This window comes from Euleptes europaea, chromosome 1, assembly GCF_029931775.1.
Source record: "Euleptes europaea isolate rEulEur1 chromosome 1, rEulEur1.hap1, whole genome shotgun sequence".
Lineage (NCBI taxonomy): Eukaryota > Metazoa > Chordata > Lepidosauria > Squamata > Sphaerodactylidae > Euleptes > Euleptes europaea.
Window position 1 is genome coordinate 132,881,634 of NC_079312.1, and position 20,603 is coordinate 132,902,236.

General features: G+C 47.8%; 2 protein-coding genes across 2 annotated transcripts; one reads left to right on the forward strand and one right to left on the reverse strand.

The window, feature by feature from the left end:
- The first annotated feature begins 350 nt into the window (after positions 1-350).
- On the forward strand, positions 351-9,649 carry TMEM235 (transmembrane protein 235). Its single transcript, XM_056848593.1, is given in 5 exon segments — positions 351-549; positions 3,844-3,924; positions 4,540-4,677; positions 9,419-9,476; positions 9,478-9,649. Coding segments are annotated over 5 exon segments (648 nt in total).
- A 1,178-nt stretch (positions 9,650-10,827) lies between these two features.
- LOC130476638 (uncharacterized) lies at positions 10,828-19,704 on the reverse strand. The gene is made up of 8 exons (XM_056848603.1): positions 19,607-19,704; positions 17,551-18,035; positions 16,869-16,952; positions 16,359-16,447; positions 12,798-12,983; positions 12,223-12,360; positions 11,635-11,827; positions 10,828-11,132 (listed from the first exon to the last, which is right to left on the reverse strand). Exons 1-8 carry the CDS (start codon positions 19,702-19,704, stop codon positions 10,828-10,830), a joined length of 1,578 nt encoding a protein of 525 aa, XP_056704581.1.
- Between the last annotated feature and the right edge of the window lie 899 nt (positions 19,705-20,603).

Genomic DNA, 20,603 nt, shown 5'->3' on the forward strand with positions numbered 1-20,603 from the left:
GGCCAGGTCAACCCATTGGCTTTCTTGGCAGTTGACCTGGCCTCCGGAGGCCAGATGCTATTCATGTTGCACTCAGTGGGACTTGCTTCTGAGCGCGCACACAGACAGAAGCCGGTGGGCAGGCTCTCCTGCTTTCGCCTCGCCTTCGCTGCCTGGCCCACGGGCCAGGTGGGACTCGACGCCCGGCTTCGGTCGCGCCTCCCCTCCGGAGCGGGGCCGGGCGCTTTGCGCGTCTGCCGCTTGGACCGCTGCGGCCAACAGCTCGGGGCGGACCTTCTGCACGTGTGCCAGTCCGGCGCCGGCGGCTGCCTGCGGGACGAGCGCGGGACTCTGGCCGGGGACGCCTGGGGATGGGGGCGGGCGCGGCGTCTCCGGGCGCCCTCTGCCTGGGCGCGGCGCTGAGCGGGATCCTCAGCTTCGGCCTCTTGGCCGCGGCCGTGGGCACCGACTACTGGTACCTGATCCGCGTGGAGGCGGCGGGGCGCAGCGGCAGCGCTGGGGAGGCCGAGCGGCTGAGCTCCCATTCCGGACTCTGGCGCCTGTGCGAAGGTAGGAGGCTGCTCCGCGCGCTCTTCCGACGGGCCGCCCCACGGGCGGGAGTTTAGTGCCTGCGATGTCTTAAGAGTTTGAAAATGTGACAAAAAACATCGCTTTAGGGTTTTTGGATACCCCGGCTGATAAATGGTTGGAAGGCGTCTTGTATTCCCAGCGATGTCTTAAGAGTTTGAAAATGTTATAAAAAAAACATCGCTTTAAAAGGGTTTTTGGATACCCCGGCTGATAAATGGTTGGAAGACGTCTTGTATTCCCAGCGATGTATTAAGAGTTTGAAAATGTTATAAAAAAACATCGCTTTAGGGTTTTTGGATACCACGGCTTATAAATGGTTGGGAGACGTCTTGTATTCCCAGCGATGTCTTAAGAGTTTGAAAATGTTATAAAAAAACATCGCTTTAGGGTTTTTGGATACCACGGCTTATAAATGGTTGGGAGACGTCTTGTATTCCCAGCGATGTCTTAAGAGTTTGAAAATGTTATAAAAAAACATCGCTTTAGGGTTTTTGGATACCCCGGCTGATAAATGGTTGGAAGACGTCTTGTATTCCCAGCAATGTCTTAAGAGTTTGAAAATGTGATAAAAAGACATCGCTTTAGGGTTTTTGGATACCACGGCTTATAAATGGTTGGAAGACGTCTTGTATTCCCAGCGATGTCTTAAGAGTTTGAAAATGTTATAAAAAAACATCGCTTTAAAAGGGTTTTTGGATACCACGGCTTATAAATGGTTGGAAGACGTCTTCACAGCGAAAGGGGCCAAACAAAGTGCGAACAGGATTTTTTATAACGTTTTCAAACTCTTAAGACATCGTGGGAATACATAGAAAGTGCGAACAGTATTTTTTAAAATGTTTTCAAACTCTTAATACATTGCTGGGAATACAAGTGTGGTAACCCGTTTGATCCCGACGGAAGTTCGTTTCAGGTATCCGGCTCAAGGTTGACTCAGCCTTCCATCCTTCTGAGGTCAGTGAAATGAGGACCCAGCTTGCTGGGGGTAAAGGGAAGATGACTGGGGAAGGCACTGGCAAACCACCCCACAAACAAAGTCTGCCTTGGAAACGTCGGGATGTGACATCACCCCATGGGTCAGGAATGACCTGGTGCTTGCACAGGGGACCTTTACCTTACCTAACCCCTGTTTGAAGAAACGCCGTCCTAACGCTCGTGGGGCTTCGGATGGTTTTGGCCGGGGAGCGGGGGCTGGGAGGCTGTGGTGGTCCCCGACAATCTCTTGCGTCCCACCAGCGTTCTCTTTCCCTGTGGGTGCTTCAATGGAAAGCACTTATTTTTTGCTGCACTGACTATGCGATCTGCCCCAGGTCCGTCGCCCATAAGGTTGCCAACCTCCAGGTGGTGAACTCAGGAAAATAGGTAACCTGTGCTGAAATAGTATCGACTGAAAGAGAAGGCAGCATGAGTCTCAATTACAAAGAAAAGTTTTTATATATCTGTATCTGTGTGTGTGTGTCTATCTATCTATCTCTCTATCTCTATCTCTATCTCTAAATATATATACATATCTATATCTATATATAGCAATTATTATAAGAACAAAATCGATCAGTTCCCCTGGAGAAAAGGGCCGCTTTGGCAATTGGGCGCTATGGCATTGAAGTCCCTCCCCTCCCCAAACCCCGCCCTCCTCAGGCTCCACCCCAAAAACCTCCAGGTATTTCCCAACCCGGAGCTGGCAACCCTAGTCGCCCACCTAATCTCGACATATGGCCCGCTATGCTAGTTGTCTGACGGGGATGGGAGACAGGGCGGACTCTCGGTGCCTTGCCTCTGTATGCCTCCCAGTGTAGAGCTGGTGGGACCCTGGCCGTGGGCCCTCAGAGGTTCCCAAGGGGGTAGCCAAGGAGTCTGCGGGCACCGTGAAAGACCGCTAGTTTATCTGTGGCTGAAGCTTTCGTGAGCCGGAGACCACTTGGTCAAGTTCATTACATGATATCTTAAGTGGGCAAAGAGAGATATGCATGACAACTTCATCTCCCTTCAATGGGTGATTGTTGGGTCTTTGAATCCCAAGGCTCAAACCCCATAGGGTTTCCAAACAGTTACAGCATGCAGGAAGTTACAGCAAAGGGCCTGTGATGGAGAAGCAAGGAAGGTCTAGAAGTACTAAGGGATGCTGATTTAGGAGCCCCAGAGAGAACTGGATTACACTGGAGAGGGCTGAGGATAGGAGAGGGTTGCAGCACAGAGGTAAGAAGACAGAATGAATACTTAGCTGCAGTAACTAGTATGAGAGCTGCAGTAACTAGTATGAGGGCTGTAAGATGCTACCGGCAGAGACACACACACACACACACACACACCCCGCAAGTGTCCCAGAAGAATGAGGCAAACCATCTTTTCAGTCTGCAAAATACCCACTTTGGAAAGGAAACATCAAACATCACTCCAGCTTTTCCACTCCTAGCTTGGGATTGTGTTGAAATGACCCCTCACTAAATCCCAAGGGGAGGCTCTTGTGCCTCCTGAATCGACAGACCTTTTCCATGGCAGAGCCCTGCTTTTTTCAGGAAGCTCTTCTGTCTCTTGTGTATAGCTGCTGCTTACAGTTGCCCTCTGCAGGTTTCACCTTGCGCTGAAGGCAGTGCTGTGGAGGGCAAAAGCTGTTCCAAAATCCTCTGGGATCTTGCTCTCTCAGCCAGCAGGGGGCAGTCTACTGGACATATTTGGCTTCCTGAGGGGTGCACCCCGGCTTGCTCTTGTTCCAGCCCAGTGATTTCGTCTTCATGTCAAGAGTCACCTGGGATGAAATGATAGAGAGCCAGCAGAGGATAAATGAGGCGCTGTGGCATCCCTCAGAGGGAGATGTTGATCTGACATCTTGGGAAGAAGGAGATTCAGACATCTGGCTACTCACTCTTGCCTTCTCACAATAACCTTTCCCTCCCCACAAAATCTGGTTAACAACCACCACCCTGGGCATCAATTCTACTTCACATGGTTGTTGTCGGCCAATAATGGAGAAGTGGAGAGTGATGTTTTGCATCCCATTTGGGTGAAAACCCCCCAAAGGGGATATAACTAAATAAACGAACCACTTTAATAAAAGAGGGTGCCAACAATGCTCATTTTGTCTTCTTCAGTCTAATTAGCTACACACACCTCTCCCTCCCAGCATTTGTTTCTGTGGGAGCTGCAGAATATCCCACCTGGATTAGAACTGCTCAAGGCAAGGCATCACCCCAGCATGGCTCACTGTAAATCTCTGGCCTGCTAATGTTTGTTGCATTTTTCCTATTGAGCATGTTCCTTTCTCTGCCTTCTCAGGACGGAATGCCTGTATGCCTCTCATTGACCCATTTGGCACCGAGAGCTGGCAAGTTCCACCGTCACTCCAGTATCTTATCTGTAAGTAGAGAATAGGAGGTCTTGGAAAGGGAGGTGGGAATCTCTTTGTGTGGCTATAATGCATAGGGCAAGGGTAGCTTCTGAAATGGGTCTCAGTTGCTGGGAGGTTGAAGTGGGTTCCTGCTTCCCTGTTTGTAGTTCCTGGTTCTTTCTTCTCCAGTAAAACTATTGACAACATTTAAATCATTCTGAACCTGAAATAACCTTCGGGCCATCTTATTCTAGCAGTTAGGAGACCGCCCTGTGCAAGCTTCCTCAGTAGTGTCCAGTTCAAAGCCTGGCTTTCCCAAAAAGTGCTCCTAAGCAAAGGATGCACCTGGGAATCACATAGGTTTTTGCTAAGAACTGAAGAAATAGAAACTGAAAGGGGCATCCCCAAATAAGCTTTGGACTGCCTTGCTGTTGTTGGGGTGAAGGCGTGGTTGGTATCTTCTTTATCTGGAATATGGTTGGAGATAAATATTGCTCCTGCATTTTGGAGGGTGGAAATAATGGATTTGTTCCTTAAATGTCTGGGGACAGGATTATAGGGCTGCAGTGACCCTGAAGACCACATAACCCATCCTTCTAAACACAGCCAGAATTTGATGTCTTATCACTTTGTCTCTCTGCCAGGCATGCACCGGGCCTTCGTGGTCCTGCTGCCGCTCAGCCTCATCTTGCTTGTCTTCGGCTGGATCTGTGGCATCATCAGTTCACTGGTCAGGAGCTCCCGGTTTCTGCTGTTCACAGGCTGCTATTTCTTGCAGGGGGGTGAGTGATGCCATCACCGGAGGGGTGGATGAGTGGGGATGTAATGGGGAGCTGATTGGTCTTTCTAGGATTTGCTGCACATGGCAAAATGTCTTTGAATGCTTGCTCAAATCTGGCTGTTTGAGAGTATTTGGCAGGACCCATGTTAGTGCCAGGTTGCAGCTGCCAGTTGACCAGAGAGCAGCAAGTGTCAATGTGCCAGTCAATGTGCCAGCGTGGTGTAGTGGTTAAGAGTGGGGGTTTGGAGCGGTGGAGTATGATCTGGAGAATTGGGTTTGATTCCCCACTCCTCCACATGAGCGGCAGACACTAATCAGGTGCACTGGATTTGTTTCCCCACTCCTCCACATGAAGCCAGCTGGGTGACCTCGGGCTAGTCACAGTTCTATTAAGAGCTCTCTCAGCCCCACCCACCAACCTGTTGTGGGGAGGGGAAGGGAAGGTGATTGTAAGCTGGTTTGATTCTTCCTTAAGTGGTAGAGAAAGTCGGCATATAAAAACAAACTCTTCTTTTTCTTCTTGTCTTGTGGACTGGTTTGTATTGCCATGGGAACTGTGCTCTTCCTACCTCCTCTCCCCTCCTGGTCCTTCAGTTACTCGGGCTGTCTTATTGCTCAGTTGAGGCTCCAATGCCGTGAGCCACAGTGGCACAAATGCTGTCCAGAAACTTTGGCTGCCTGTACCCACAGGCACTGCGTCAAGCGCCAGGGAGGTCTTGCTAAGACCTCAGTTAGTTTTAGTGGCATTTTTTTTTATCATATCAACAGGATACAACTAGCATGCCGTGCTATAGGCAAAGCCTTGCCGTCTTTGCACACTACTGTTGTTATTTAGAGCTGGTCTGAATGGAATAAACGTGTGGCATTGCCAGCCCTGTTGGGATTAGTACCACTTCAGACTGCAGTTGGGGGGCTGCATATATGAATGCTCCCCCACATAAAAAAGCAAACACCCCGTTTGTAGAAAACTGGTATGTAAAGGATGGAATCCCCCTCCTATCATGCAAGTGTTTTTGTTTTCGTTTTGGCATAAATAAAAATTAAAAATTAAAAACAAAACAAAAAAAACCAAGTTTTCTAAGTGCATTTCACCAGCTGGAGTTTGAAGTGGAACTACTCCATTAGGGCTGTCTTATATGATGATTAATGTAGTACTACTGGCATAATAGGCATTCTACAGAATATATGACACTGTCCAAGCTCAGGGAGCTAACCATCTAAGTAGAAAAAAGGAAAACGTTCGTTAACATATTCTGGCAGAAAAGAAGAATTGGTTTTTATATGCTGACTTTCTCTACCTTTTAAGAAGAATCAAACCAGTTTACAGTCTCCTTCCCTTTCTGTCCTCACAACAAACACCTTGTGAGGTAGGTGGGGGGGCTGAGAGAGTTCAGAGAGAACTGTGACCAGCCCAAGGTCACCCAGCAGGCTTCATGTGGAGGAGTGGGGAAATCAATCTGGTTCACCAGATTAGAGTCCGCTGCTCATGTGGAGGAGTGGGGAATCAAACCCTGTTCTCCAGATTAGAGCCCACTGCTCCTAACCATTATACCAGGGGTGGGAAACCTTTTTTCCACCAAGGGCCATTTGGATATTTATAACATCATTTGCGGGCCATACAAAAGGATCAACTTAAAAATTAGCCGACCAAGCCCCAAGTAGGCAGCTGCCCCAAATGACCACCCACTCAGGCAAGAAGGCAGGCATCCAACTGGTGGCGCACTCGACCACCTGGTGGCACAGGATGGTCTGTTGCACCAGCTGGGCATAGCTGTCCAGCCGCACACCGGAGTTGCTCCTGCTCCGCATGATCAGGGCCGGATTCTACAGCCGGCTCCTGCAGGGATGAAATGAGGACACACTGGCTAAGAACTCCCCCCCCCCCCGGCGCGCGCATTCTGGCCCTGCCCCCTTTAACCCCTCCATTGTCACCACTCCCCCCCCCCGCCCTCTTGTAGTGCAGAGGGAATACATTTCTCCACGGCCCGGCTGGGAAAGGGTTAACACAGTTTCTTGGGTGGTCCTAGCAGCTCCATAGCTAATGACTCTTCTGCAAGGAGGAAAAAAGGTTCCTTTTCTTAGCAAAACAAACTCACATCTGCCTTGAATAGAGGCTATTCCTGTCCGTGGGAGGGGGCGGATCGCCAGTCTTAGATCCTTCTGAGCTAGAGATCTGCCTGGACCCACGAAGGGCCAGACCAAATGATTTTGCGGGCCTTATACGGCCCCCGGGCCTGACGTTCCCCACCCCTGCATTATACCATGTTGGAGTGATGAGAATGGGTAGATGAGAGCTAGCTTCTGGGGTGGGGAAATGGAGATGTGGGGTCTGTGGTTGCCAGGATCTCCTGTGGCCCACACCCCATCAGTGTTCTATGAGTGTATTTCATTTACTTGAGCACTATAAAAATATTTGAACAGTCAGCAGCTTGTCTGTAACTTGGCCCACCCCTGCCTTTGTGTGTGTGTGGGTTTGCCAGGAACAGGGTGGGTTAAGGAACCAAGAAACTCTTAAGCCACCAGTTAATCCCACAAAGTGATCAGCATTTAAAAATCTAGTTTCTAAATTAAGCAAAGAAGAGTACTGAAAGGAGGAAGGTATTTTGGGGTGAAGCAGAAAGGGGAAAGGTCGCACAAAATATATATGCAGAACACAGCTTCTAACTCGAGTGTATGTGTAATTTATACTCCCTGTGTGTCAGACTTGGCTCTGGGCTGTCAAGAATGAAAGAGCACAAAGCAAAGGTCGGGCAAGGCAAAGAGAGCGAGCTGCCTCATCACTCAGACCACTGAGGATGAGGAAGCCTGACTGAAAGCCTTTATAGAGGACAGGCAGAATCAGCTGACCCACGCTAGCCTATTGCTGCCACAAGGCTTCCTCGGCTGATGTGCCTCCATCCCCTGCAGCCACCCTAACTTTGGCCAGATTGGATCAATGGTACAAAAGCTAATTGCCGGCTGCTGCCCCCCCCCCACCTGTGACTCCCTTTGTTCCACAATATTTTATCTTTAGTGGTGTACAAAGGACCTAAGTCTACAACTTGTAGTACCTGCATTCACTGTAATGTTTCTGTGTTCTGTAGCAATTGGATTCAGAAGCAGGTCATTTTGAGGATCGGAAATGGGACCTTAACCCTCCACCCCACCTCACTGGCAAAGTGGCCCTTCAGTAAAACTAGTAGCTACCATGACCCTGCCCTGACCTGGATGGCCCAGGCTAGCCTGATCTTGTCAGATCTCAGAAGCTAAGCAGGGTCAGCCCTGGTTACTATTTGGATGGGAGGCCACCAAGGAAGACCAGGGTTGCTGTGTAGAGGAAGGCACTGGCAAACCACCTCTGTTAGCCTCTTGCCATGAAAACCCCAAAAGGGGTCGCCATAAGTCAAGCTGTGACTTGAAGGCACTTTACACACACACATCCATGACCCTAGGTCAGGAGTCCACAATCTATGGCTCTAGAGCCAAATCTGGAAATGACAAAGGTAAACTGCTGCCAGTAATCCCAGCGCAAACCATCCACAGATCTATGCCAGTTGCACTAAAACAATTGTGCAGGGTGCTCCTGTGTAGATTTATTGGGGAACCTCAGATGTGCTACTTCCTAATAAAGGACTCACAACAACCAGCTGCAGTAGTTATGAATCAGCATGTCAATGATCAGTAATGTCCTATCTTTTTAGTCATTCAAATGAGCTTTCTTATAGTGGCTCTCTTTGGATCTCTTGCTGATCCCTCCCTTTATGAGGCTGGGTAATAGGCCTTTAGGATCAGTTTTTGGAGGAAGAGTGGGGGGGGGGCAGTTTCCAAGATGTTGAGGATGTATTTTTATTAAGCCCAGTCAAGTTGTTCTACTTCTTAGAGCACTTCTACTTAAACAGGTGGGTTTTTGGGGGGGATTGGTGTTCCTATCATTTCAAATTTATGTACTATGCGATGAGTGTGTTTTGGTCAAACCTTTAACTCGTTATGCCACGCAGCCAGCCAGCAGCCCTGTAGGGATTCACAGGGGCCAGTCGCGCTTTCAGCAATTAATTGAGGCTGGACACAGATGTGGCCGGCCTGGAGAGCTTATGAGTCAGGTTCTTTCCTGCCTTAAGCAATGCAGCGGGATCACCCCGCTCCCTCGCTAGCTGACATTGCCTTTCATGTTCCCGGGTCAGTTATAGATGACCTTGTTGCAATGATGGCCGCTACAAATCTTTCTCCACATGGAGAGAGGCAGAGAAGCAAGGGGTTGTTCTCCGAGGGGCTTGTGGCCGGCTACGAAACGGAGATGGGAATGAAACCGGTTCACTAAAGAGACCCGACAATTATGGGCTTGTCGATCACACAAAGATCCATCTCGGCCAGGCTGTTCTCTTCCAAAAGCAATCGTCTGAACGCCTCTGGAAATTCACAAGCAGGGCATGAGGATGGCGGCCACCCCAGTGTGTTGGTCCCCATGATCTGTTAATTGGATAGAGAGCCAGTGTGGCATAATAGGTAGTACTGGACTGTGACTGGGCAGGCCCATGTTCAAACCCGTGCTCAGACAGAAAAATTCTTGGATGACCTTGGGCCGCTCTTTCTCTCTTAGCCGAACCTGCCTGCAGGGTTGTTGTGAGGATACAGCTGGGAAGGGACAATCACGGAGCTCCTTTTTTCTGAGCAGGGAAGTTTTACTTAAGGTCATTTGGCTGAACTGGCTGCCTGCTGCTGAACCTGCTGCTCTACTAATACTTCCCCTTTTCCTCCCTGCTCAGCACTCCTGACACTGGCAGGGACCACCATCTACATCTGCTACTCCAGGGCCGCATTCACAGACGGTGCAGATGTTCGGCCGGCAGCGCTTCGAGCACGTCCACATTGCCTTTGGCTGGTCCTTGGCACTCGCTTGGCTGTCCTTTGGCACCGAAGTATGGGCGGGTGTCCTCTTTCTCCTGGCTGCCTGGGGACTCAGCCTGGCCCCAGATTCGTGTTCAGTGGTCATCTAATCCTTGGAGAGGGAGGGAGCAAAGGGAAGCAAGAGGCCAATGCTGTGCAACCTCCCCTGTAACTTGTTGCAGCCGCCACGCCCCCTTTGGTCTGCCCCTTGATACGTGCAGTTAATATTCATTCTCCGCCAAACTTGCCCTCGTGTCTGTCCTCTCTGATGCATGTGGGAACTCTTTAAATAAAGGGCTCCGGAAAGACTCGCCATTTTCATGCCAGTTCCTTTCAAACAGGGAAGGACCTTTAATATGATGGCAAAAGAAAAGTACAATGCTGCAGCCAAGAGAGGGGCCTGGAAGGCAGGCAGCTGCGTAAAAGGGTGCGTCAGAAAGTAAGAGAGCCAAGGGCAGGACATCTGAGTCCATCACGCCTGTCTCCTACAGTCCCCAACCAGAAAGCCTACAGCAGGGCACATAGGCAAAACCATTCCCCTGCTGCTGCTGCCCCTCCCAGCAGCTGATATTTACAGGTATACTGTCTCCAACCATAGAGGTTCCAATTGGTCATCCTGGCTAATAGCTTATTTATTTGTCCAAAGCTAACACAGGTACTCTGCTTTGGGCCATTTCAGAAGTTTCTGTAGAGGGCTGCAACACAGTTGGCAGGGGGAAGCAAATCCAGCCTGTTTGCTCTGTTGGGCCTCCTGCTCCTTCCCCAAAGCTGCCTGGTGATGCTGGTTCCAGATGTTCTCATGAACTGCGTGATGCAGAGTGAGTAGGCCCCATCTGTACTATCAAAATTGGACTCCTACAACCACAGTACAAACCACGATGCAACCACTAGAGTGAGTCACAAAAGGCTGCTGCTGGCAGATGCCCTTACTTAAGCAGGGTGGGGGTGTTTCGCCCTTGAGAAACAAAGCCCCACATCATCTTGAGGAAGCAAGGCTAAAAGAGGACCCTTGGCAGGGGAACAGGACAGGTGGTAGGTCATTAAGTGACCAGAACCTCTTCTGTGGAAAGCTGTTTGTGTTTAGTATAGAAGAGATTATTTAGGTTGCCAAAGAGAGGCTGTTGGCTTTTTGTCAAGGGCTGATTCAGCCAAGTATCCAGCAACACTTCCGATAAGGATGAAAGAGCTGAGCCAGAATAGAAGAGTGGACACCTGCTTTTCTTTGAGCCAATGCTGTTATATTATGGCTTATACCTCCTACCTCTCTAGGCAGGCCAGTGCTGACCAATCACAGGCGTACATTCTGAGTTTCACACTTGTCCAGTACAAAGCGCAACTTGTTTCCAGCCAGTTGTGTGTCATGAGCAGAGACGTCACAGTGCCAGACGGCACGCAGCGAACGCTCACCCCAAGGGAAGAGTCGCACGCTAACGGCTTGGCCTGTGGTAGCAACTTCCTCGGCACTCACAGCCTCCATGAGCTCACACAGTTTGGCAGGAGCCAGCCAAGGTGCCGACGTTGTCATCATGACGATGTTGGTCTCCACAGAGGAGGGGTTGACGGAGCACAATGGAGATCCAATGTTGCAGACTCCTGCAAGGGAAGATGGTTGATGTTGGAAGGCTGGGGAAGCATGAGACTACCCGTGAGAAGGTTCCATCACAGCAGAAGTGGGTTGGGGGAGATGGGGAGGGATTCTCACAAGAAAGTGGGAAGTAGCTTCTCTGCAAAAATCAGAAAGGGGACCCCAGCCTGGCACCAGAGAACCACAGTCTGTCTCGACCCATCTTGGGAGAGTAGCCACGGCATTCGTTTTGCATGCAAAAGGTCCCAGGTTTGATCTCTGGCATCTCTAGTCTAAAGGATCGGGTAGTAGGAGATATGAAAGGCCTCTGCCTGAGGCTCTGGACAACCACTGCCAGACAAAACAGACATTACTGACCTTGATAGATGAATGCTCTGGCTTAGTATGGGGCAGATTCATGTGTGCATGGTAATGAGTTCACTACGAGTATGAGGGAAGGAACAGTGAACCTTAACGGTGCTGAGTCAGCTGAGGATGAACCCTTGCCTCCCCCTCTTACAAGACACGCACCTTCAGCAAAGCTTCTAGCATTGTTGTGATCCCTCCTCAGAGTTTCCTCCATGTGTCTCAATCCAACAAGGGCAGCTGCTGCCAGAACCCCAGCCTGGCGCATCCCACCTCCAAGAAGCTTCCGCACACGCCAGGCCTCAGCAATGAATTCTCTCCGTCCAGCGAGCAGGGCCCCAGCTGGTGCACCCACACCCTGAGGGAACACAAAGAGAGATGAGCACTGTGCTTTGATAGGTTTGTTTTTTGCCCTCAAGTTGAAGCCAACTTATAGTGACCCCGAAAGGTTTTCAAGGCAAGAGATACTCAGAGGTGGTTTGCCATTGACTGCCTCTGTGTAGCGACCCTGGTATTCCATATGTGTGCCGACCCTTACTTACTCCCAGAGACCCTGTCCATAGTTGGAGAAGTTGACTCCTCCTTTCCCCACTTCCATATACAGCCTGGGAAAACAACCAATTCTGCTGCAAATCCAAGGAAGGGCCAGAGTTTTGAGACAGATCGTGGTTAAGTAGGCAACATGACCAAACCTTACAGGAGCTATCCTTGCACTCTTGACCACATGTTGCAGTCTGAGCAGCATTCGCCCACCTTAGAGAGACACAGGGTGACGGAATCACAGTGCTGGGTGATATGATTTGGCAGCACTCCCAGGGCCACTGCAGCATTGAGCACCCGGGCTCCATCCAGGTGTATCTTCAACCCATACTGGTGGGCAAGCTGGTGCACCTGTGTAGGGAAAGGAACTCAAGTCAGCACCCTGAAGACCTGTAATAGGCAGAAGAAGGGACTCCAAAGCTACCTGTCTCTCCTCATGAGTCTTTGGGGGGCTACTTTATGCAGCACACTGATCATGGCGCCTCATTAAATCAGCAAACGGTAGCTCTAGCTCCAGAAGAACATTACATGGCAGCCTTAGAGTGTAGCTGGGCAGCAGGTGCCAAAGGTCAGAGGAGCCAACATTTCCAGACAGGAGATTGCTTACTTAACACTAAGCCCAACCACGGGAGATTCTGCTGGGCATTTTGATTTAAAAACCACAACAAAACCTAATGTGACTGATTACTCTGAGCAAGCCCCAGTGACAAAAAGTCACCATCCAGCTATGAAACGTGATGAATTTCCATAGCTCAGAAGACTCAGGCAGAAGATGGATGGATACTCACCTCTTGCAGGTACTGAAGGGGAAGGATCCGTCCCCCTGCTGAGCAATGTGTATTCTCAAGGCAGATAAGCTCAGGCCGGGGGTGGTACTGACTTCCGTAGATCTGCTGGATCTTATGCTCCAGTTCATCAAGACTGATGGTCCCATCTGGCAGGTCCTGCAATATCTCTGAATGGACTCCAGCCACCTGTTTCAGAACAACATGGGTGGGTGAGGCTGTGTCAACAACATGAGAGCTAAACATGACAAATGGCTAGTGCTGATGGAATAGTGAAATGAACTGATGGTATCCATATTTAAGGTGAAATTTGGTGCACAGATTCACTGCATATATGTAGAAAATGAAATTCTGCATTCACAGTCATACACACATACACATGACCTCTCTGGATAACCTTGACTGCAATGCTAATGATGTGACCTGGTTCATACTCAAAGTGTAAAGGGGATTTTTTGTGTATGCAGAAAATCAATGTTGAGGAATAAAGTCAACCTTCCAAATGACAAATTGGCTAAGAAAACTCAAGAGACTCGTCTTCTGCCTCCAGATCAGCTACAAGGTATGTGTATACTAGGTCAGCTAAATCTTTAGACTGGGAGCACTATGGGTGACTGTTATTGTAGCTGCCTGTGAGAGGGTGAATTGAGTTTTGGCAAGAAATGTTCTGGAGTGTTGGGGAATCCAGAAAGAAAAGTTTGGAAGGTATAAGCTATTTGCAGTTTCCTTCTTCTGCTAGACTTACCTAGGGTGGAACTCACAAATCATCTTGCATCTTAATTCTAAACTCCATTATAACAGAAACATGTCCTACTGAAATCAATGGAACACAGAGCAAAGTAATTGGTTGAGAAGCAGAATGGCTGAGCACTAGAAAAAAACAAAAGTGGGGGTGTGTGATCTGCAGATAATTTAGGAGTCAGAATCCACCAGGGAGCTTCCTATAAATACTCCAATTTATGCCATGATTGCAAATACTATTTCATTAATATTGTTTTCTAGTACAGGTTGAGTATCCCTAATCCGGACCGCTTGGGATCAGAAGTGGTCCATATTTTGGATCTTTCTGTATTTTGGAATATTTGCATATACATAATGAGATATTTTGGGGATAGGACCCAAGTCTAAACACAAAAATCATTTGTGTTTTATACATGTTTTACATATACTTTATACACATAGCCTGAATGCAATTTTACACAATATTTTTAATAATTTTGTGTGCATTGAACCATCAGCGGCACTGCTGAGGGCCTGTGAGTAATGCCTGCATGCCGGCTCAAAAGGTCCAGTTTTCAGATCAGTCTGGATATTGGATGTCCGATGAAGGGAAAACACACACAAGTGTATCTTGATCCGTGAGAGAACCAGCTCTACCATCTGAGTGGAGCTCTCAGGTTTTTATTAAGAAGGACACATAATAAATAGCAAGGTTGATCAATACTTTTAGACAATGGACTTTAGGCAATGCATACCACGATGAATGATTAACAAGATCAAGGAATAGCAAAGACAATGACACATTCTAGAGGATGAGTGGATTAAAGCTAATCCCTTTAAGATTCCTCCACTGAGGTAAGGAGGTCACTATACAGAGTGAACTTTGACCAGGAGTATTTCCATAGACCTAGAATTTGTTGTGACCAATATTTTAATATGGTAAGGATCAGAGTTCTGTGGAACCAATATTAATATGGCAAGGGTTTGCCCTGCTACCAATTAACATGATTTCATAAATCTCTTCAGGCCGCACAAGGAATACTCAACCTGTAGGAGGAAATCGCTGATCTCGATCAACTGAATTTTTTAAAAGTGTTGGTCCAAGAATATGGCTCTTCTTAAATCCAACAACAGAATTCAGAGTTCTAGAAAACATACAGTAAATGAAATGTGATCTCTCTAGGAAGAATCCTGAAGGTTTCACATCAAGAAGAGAAGAGGTCAGATTCCTGTGAGGTAGCCTAGGCATACAGGGCTCATCTAGGAACAGTGTTCCAGAGGTTAGTATTGGATTTGGACTGAGAAATCACAGGTTTAAATTATTTCTCTCTGCCTTCAAGCTTACTGGGTCACCTTGGGACAGTCACTTTCTCTCAGATTAATCTACCATACAAGATTGTTGTAAGGATAAAACGGAGTCAAGGAATGCTGTGTGTGCAGCCTGCGTTCCTTAGAAAGATGTTAGTTTGTGGGAGATGGTTGTGGCTAGATTGTGTTTATTGCTTTGGGGAAGGCACTAGAGGAACTATTAAGCTTACAGGAAATGTAAATGCCTGAGTATTTTCTTCTTCTTTCCTAATCGAGATAGAGATACCTTTTAGAGGCCCCATCTCAGTTCTGACATGTGGTATCCTGCCTGTTGAGGCCATGTTCTTGCGTGGATATGGATCTCGAAAAGGCACCTATCTTGAGTAGAAAGGAAGGAGAATAACCGTCCCTCAGTGGTTCTGTACCTAATTGGAACTATCTTGTGCTCCTTACTACAATGAAGTCTCATTTCTCAAATATACAGACCTGTTTTGAGTTTGGGGGTAGGAGTGAAATCTGAGTTGACGAAGTCCTGACAATCTAAGAAGCAGGTGCAATTTAAACACATGGCCAGTAGGGGAAAGCACATACATCTATTACCGCCTTCCGATCACCCTGTCTGGATAAAGCCCTGTGGAATAAGGTCCCATATGACCTAGGCCCTACACATTCCAGTAGGTACTTTGCTAGACAGTGGCATCATTTGCCTTGGCAGCTGTCTTTACAGCCACACACCCCAATACATACTTGGAAACATGTTGGAAGATATTCCTCTCCACTCTGCATATTTGGTTTAATTTGGTTCCTTGCTCAGTTTTTTTTTTTGTTTCAGATTAAGTTGGACATAATTTTTCTCCCCTTGCCACTGCCTCTAGAACGGCTGCAGAGGCTAGCTGTGGGGTCCCCATGAATCCAATGTGCCAGTGAATTCAGTTGGGTCCCAGAAGGGATCTTAGAGCTAAGAGACACCATGGGCAATTAATCTCATCCACTAAGGGTCCAATAGCACTTTAAAGACGAACAAAATTTCTGGCAGGGTATGAGCTTTTGTGAGCCACAGCTCACTTCTTCAGAAGTGAGCTGTGGCTCACAGAAGCTCATACCCTTTCATGATCTGAAGAAGTGAGCTGTGGCTCACAAAAGCTCATTCCCTGCCAGAATTTTTTTTAGTCTTTAAGGTGCTACTGGACTCTTGCTCTTTTCTACTGCTGTTGACAGACTAACACCCATTGTGATCTACTACTATCTAAGGAACAGGTAATTTTCTTATGATATATTTAAGTTGGCGCCAAATGTGAATGTAAAGCCTACAAATGACTGGGATATGCATTCTGAAGTTCTTCTGAATTTGCTCTCATATTAAAAACATTCATACAATACACGAAAAGCAAGAGGTTCAAATGCACTTCAGCATTCTGTATGAAAGCATCCTCCAACATCAGCTGTTCTTGAGTACAGCCCGCCAAACATATAACACGGCTATGTGCTAAAAGAAGGCAGAATTGTATCAGCAAGGTCTCACCCAGCACAACTTACCTGTGCAACCCCTCCATGCTCAAAAACATGGATGTGGGCCTCCCTCCCAAGCAGAAGCTGCGCCCCTCGTCTGCAACAGTGACACATGACTGTGACAAGAGAGGGCAACTGTCAGAATGGGAGAATCCAGGGTGGGGTGGGGTAGACAACAGGGTATGGACAGAGAATAGGAGAAAGGTGGATGAATTTAGTTCTCTCCAAAGGGGCATATTACTGTTCCTGCTTAACGTCACTGATGGAAGGCATCTAGGGAAAAGCAGCCAGGAATGCTTGCTTTGTTCTCTCCAATAACCTCTAGGCACAGTTGCTACGAGCTCTCATTTCAGAGTGAAAATGCTTTCCTGGTGATTCTAGGTCTAGAGTATGTGCCTTGGGACAGGGACCTCCCCACCCTTTACTGATGGTGCTATATAATCAGTAAGTAATAATACTACAGTAATCCAGTCCCCATCCCCTAGAATCTCTCCCTGCTACAGCCCCACCACTCTGACCGCATCCTATAAAACATACCAGCAATGAGATTAGCCATAGTGGCAGTGGGTACAAATAATGCTTCTTCCTTTCCCAGGAGGTCAGCAACTATGCTCTGCAGTTCTGCAGGGGAGAATAAGTAAGTAAGTAAGTAAGTAAGTGGGTGGGGGGGGGAAAGGAAGCCCAGGGTTTCAGTTGTGTTTGGGATGGATAAGATCACGGCCATGGTGCAATTCACAAAAACAACTTAGCTTTGGGTTTAAAAGCTTCCCAATCCAGTTGCCATACAACTCTCTGACCAAAATAAACTAGAACTTGTCTCACATTTAACAATGAGTTCATTTACAGTTTCCTGTTATTTGATACAATATATTTAACATCACTACTGGGGCCCAGAGAAGCCTTGCACATAGACATGCACTGGCCAATATTCATCCCTCCCACTGTAGTCACAGAGAACTAGAGATGCCCCACCCCTCTCCATCCTGAACTATAATGTGTCCTCAGTACAATGCGTTTCCTGGGCAGCTGCTGCTATGCAGAGGCTTTCTGATGCCCCTAGTGCCATTGCTTGGGCAGGCTGGTTTTGCAAGCGCGCCCAAGGAAGTTTTGGGACATAAGCTGCCATCATTTGTTGGGGATGAGACCAAGCATCCTCAGGCTGCCGTCTGGGCCACACTTGCCTTGACATACCTGGCAATGCTCCTTTCCCCAGACTCACCATCGACTGTGGGGTCCTCCCCGTAGTCATCGTCTCCCACCTCTGCCTGAGCCATAGCTTGCCTCATTTCAGGGCTGGGCCGAGTCACTGTGTCACTGCGCAGATCCACCACAAGGCGCACGGCCTCTGCGGGGAGACTTGTGGTTCGGTAACGGCGAGCACCGATCCTGAGAGCAGGAGCAAGAGGAGCATGCGGTGGGTGCCTCCAGGGTGGAAGAGTACCATGTTGGCTGGCCACAGATCGGCTGCGACACCTCGGTTCGACTCCAGCGAGCCAGGAATGTTTCGGAGTGGCACTAAGACTTTGCCATTTAGAGTTCGGAGGGGCTAAGGCCCTGTTAAAGGCCTGGCTCTCAGAGACCCAAAGGGCACCCATCCCTTCAGACGGAGCGAGACAAGCACCAACTCCCTGGCAGCGATACCGGGGCTCGTGTCGGATCGTGCGGCCTTTCAATTCGTGGGTGTCGTGACGACAGCCAGGGAGGCTGCGGGTGGTGCCCACGCTCGGGTGCCAATAGGGAGCTGTCCCCCCTAACCCTTTGTTGAAATTTTTTTTAAACAGAAAAAAATAAAAAACTAACAAACATAAAAAAAAATTATGAACAAAAAACAATACACACATAGGAGAAAAAAATTATCACTAAGTAACACAAATTACATAATACTAACTCGGAAGAGTATCCCCCTAACCCTTTGTTGAAAAAAATTTTTAACAGAAAAAAAGAAAAAACTAACAAACATAAAAAAAATTATGAACAAAAACCAATACACACATAGGAGAAAAAAATTATCACTAACACAAATTACATAATACTAACTCGGAAGAGTATCCCCCTAACCCTTTGTTGAAAAAAAATTTTAACAGAAAAAAAGAAAAAACTAACAAACATAAAAAAATTATGAACAAAAAACAATACACACATAGGAGAAAATTTTTTTATCGCTAAGTAACACAAATTACGTAATACTAACTCGGAAGAGTATCCCCCTAACCCTTTGCACCAGCGCGTGGACCGGCTGAGCCCAGGATCAGCTTCGCCTTGGCTGGCAACGTGTGCGCGGCGGGAGCAGAGGAGGGCGCGGAGGTCCTTGCAGACAGCGGAGCCCCCGCCCCGCCCCACCTTTCTGCCCAGCAGCAACATTGCTGTGGTCTTTTTCCCCCCAGCCACCTTCCTTGCTCCGGATGGGCAGAGTCCAAGGAGAACGCCTTTCCCAGGGAGACCGGACTACTGTTCCCAGCATGCTTTGAGGCGTCGCGGTGTTTTTTTTTTTAATCTTGCATTCACAGCATTCTGGGAGTTGTAGTTTCCAACGGAGAGAGCGCCTCGGGTTAGGAAAGCGGTGGGGTGGCGCGAGCTTCTCGGCGTCTTCAAACCGCCCGCTCCCTTGGCAGGCTGGTGCAGAATGTAATTCCCAGTGTTAGTCTGTCTGCAGTAGTAGAAAAGGGCAAGAGTCCAGGAGCACCTTAAAGACTAACAAGAATATTTTCTGGCAGGGGAGGAGCTTTCTGCAATAGTGGAAAGTCTGCAGTAGTAGAAAAGAGCAAGAGTCCAGGAGCACCTTAAAGACTAACACAAATATTTTCTGGCAGGGGATGAGCTTTCTGCAGTAGTGGAAAGTCTGCAGTAGTAGAAAAGAGCAAGAGTCCAGGAGTACCTTAAAGACTAACACAAATATTTTCTGGCAGGGGAGGAGCTTTCTGCAGTAGTAGAAAGTCTGCAGTAGTAGAAAAGAGCAAGAGTCCAGTAGCACCTTAAAGACTAACAAGAATATTTTCTGGCAGGGGATGAGCTTTCTGCAGTAGTGGAAAGTCTGCAGTAGTAGAAAAGAGCAAGAGTCCAGGAGTACCTTAAAGACTAACACAAATATTTTCTGGCAGGGGAGGAGCTTTCTGCAGTAGTAGAAAGTCTGCAGTAGTAGAAAAGAGCAAGAGTCCAGTAGCACCTTAAAGACTAACAAGAATATTTTCTGGCAGGGTATGAGCTTTCGCTCATACCCTGCCAGAAAATATTTTTGTTAGTCTTTAAGGTGCTACTGGACTCTTGCTCTTTTGTACTGGTTCAGAACGGTTTGAGTGCGCGTCTCGTGGTCTGGCGCATCATTCAGGTCCCATATTTCCGGCAGGAGGAGCAAGAATCGTGCCCCCCGCATCATCTTCTCGGTTCATTCCAGTCTGGCTACCCCAGAAACAGGACGCCTGAAGCAGAATTATCTGCCCGTTTGTATTGTCAGTGGTATCGGCGTCAATCCAGGTCATCAGCCACTTCGGAGGCTCTGCCTCTGCATGCGTTAAGAACAGAAATGCAGTTTCGAAACGTGCTCATGTCCGGATTTCAAGTCGATTGTTGGCTATGCTGAAATTCTACGGGCATTGTAAAGGTCTCGAACTGCGAGTATCAACCCACCTTCAGCCCGCCGAGCTTTGTTTTTTCATGAAATCATATATTTACTGCAAGGGGCAGTTCGGATGCGAGTACGAATCAATATTCCTGTTGGTTCTTGTAGATTATCCGGGCTGTGTGACCGTGGTCTTGGTATTTTCTTTCCTGACGTTTCGCCAGCAGCTGTGGCAGGCATCTTCAGAGGAGTAACACCGAAGGACAGTGTCTCTGCCTCTGTCTGTGTCTCTGACATTGTCCTTCGGTGTTACTCCTCTGAAGATGCCTGCCACAGCTGCTGGCGAAACGTCAGGAAAGAAAATACCAAGACCACGGTCACACAGCCCGGATAACCTACAAGAACCAATGAACTCTGACCGTGAAAGCCTTCCCTCAATCTTGTCATTTATTGTAATCTCCTTTAAGATGCTAATCCTAATATTGTTACAAACGTTTATAAGATATTTTTTTCCTTTATTTAATATTACTCATAATCTAAGTATTTGCTATTTCATTTATCTATATTCAAATAAAGAAAAAGAAAAGAAAAAGAAAAAAGAAAGAACAGAAATAAAAAGCACTATTTTTATAATAAAAAATGGATTAGATAATAAGTATCATTTTTAACTTCCTTTGAGAATGAATATCATTATGATTCCTCCATTTCTCCCACAC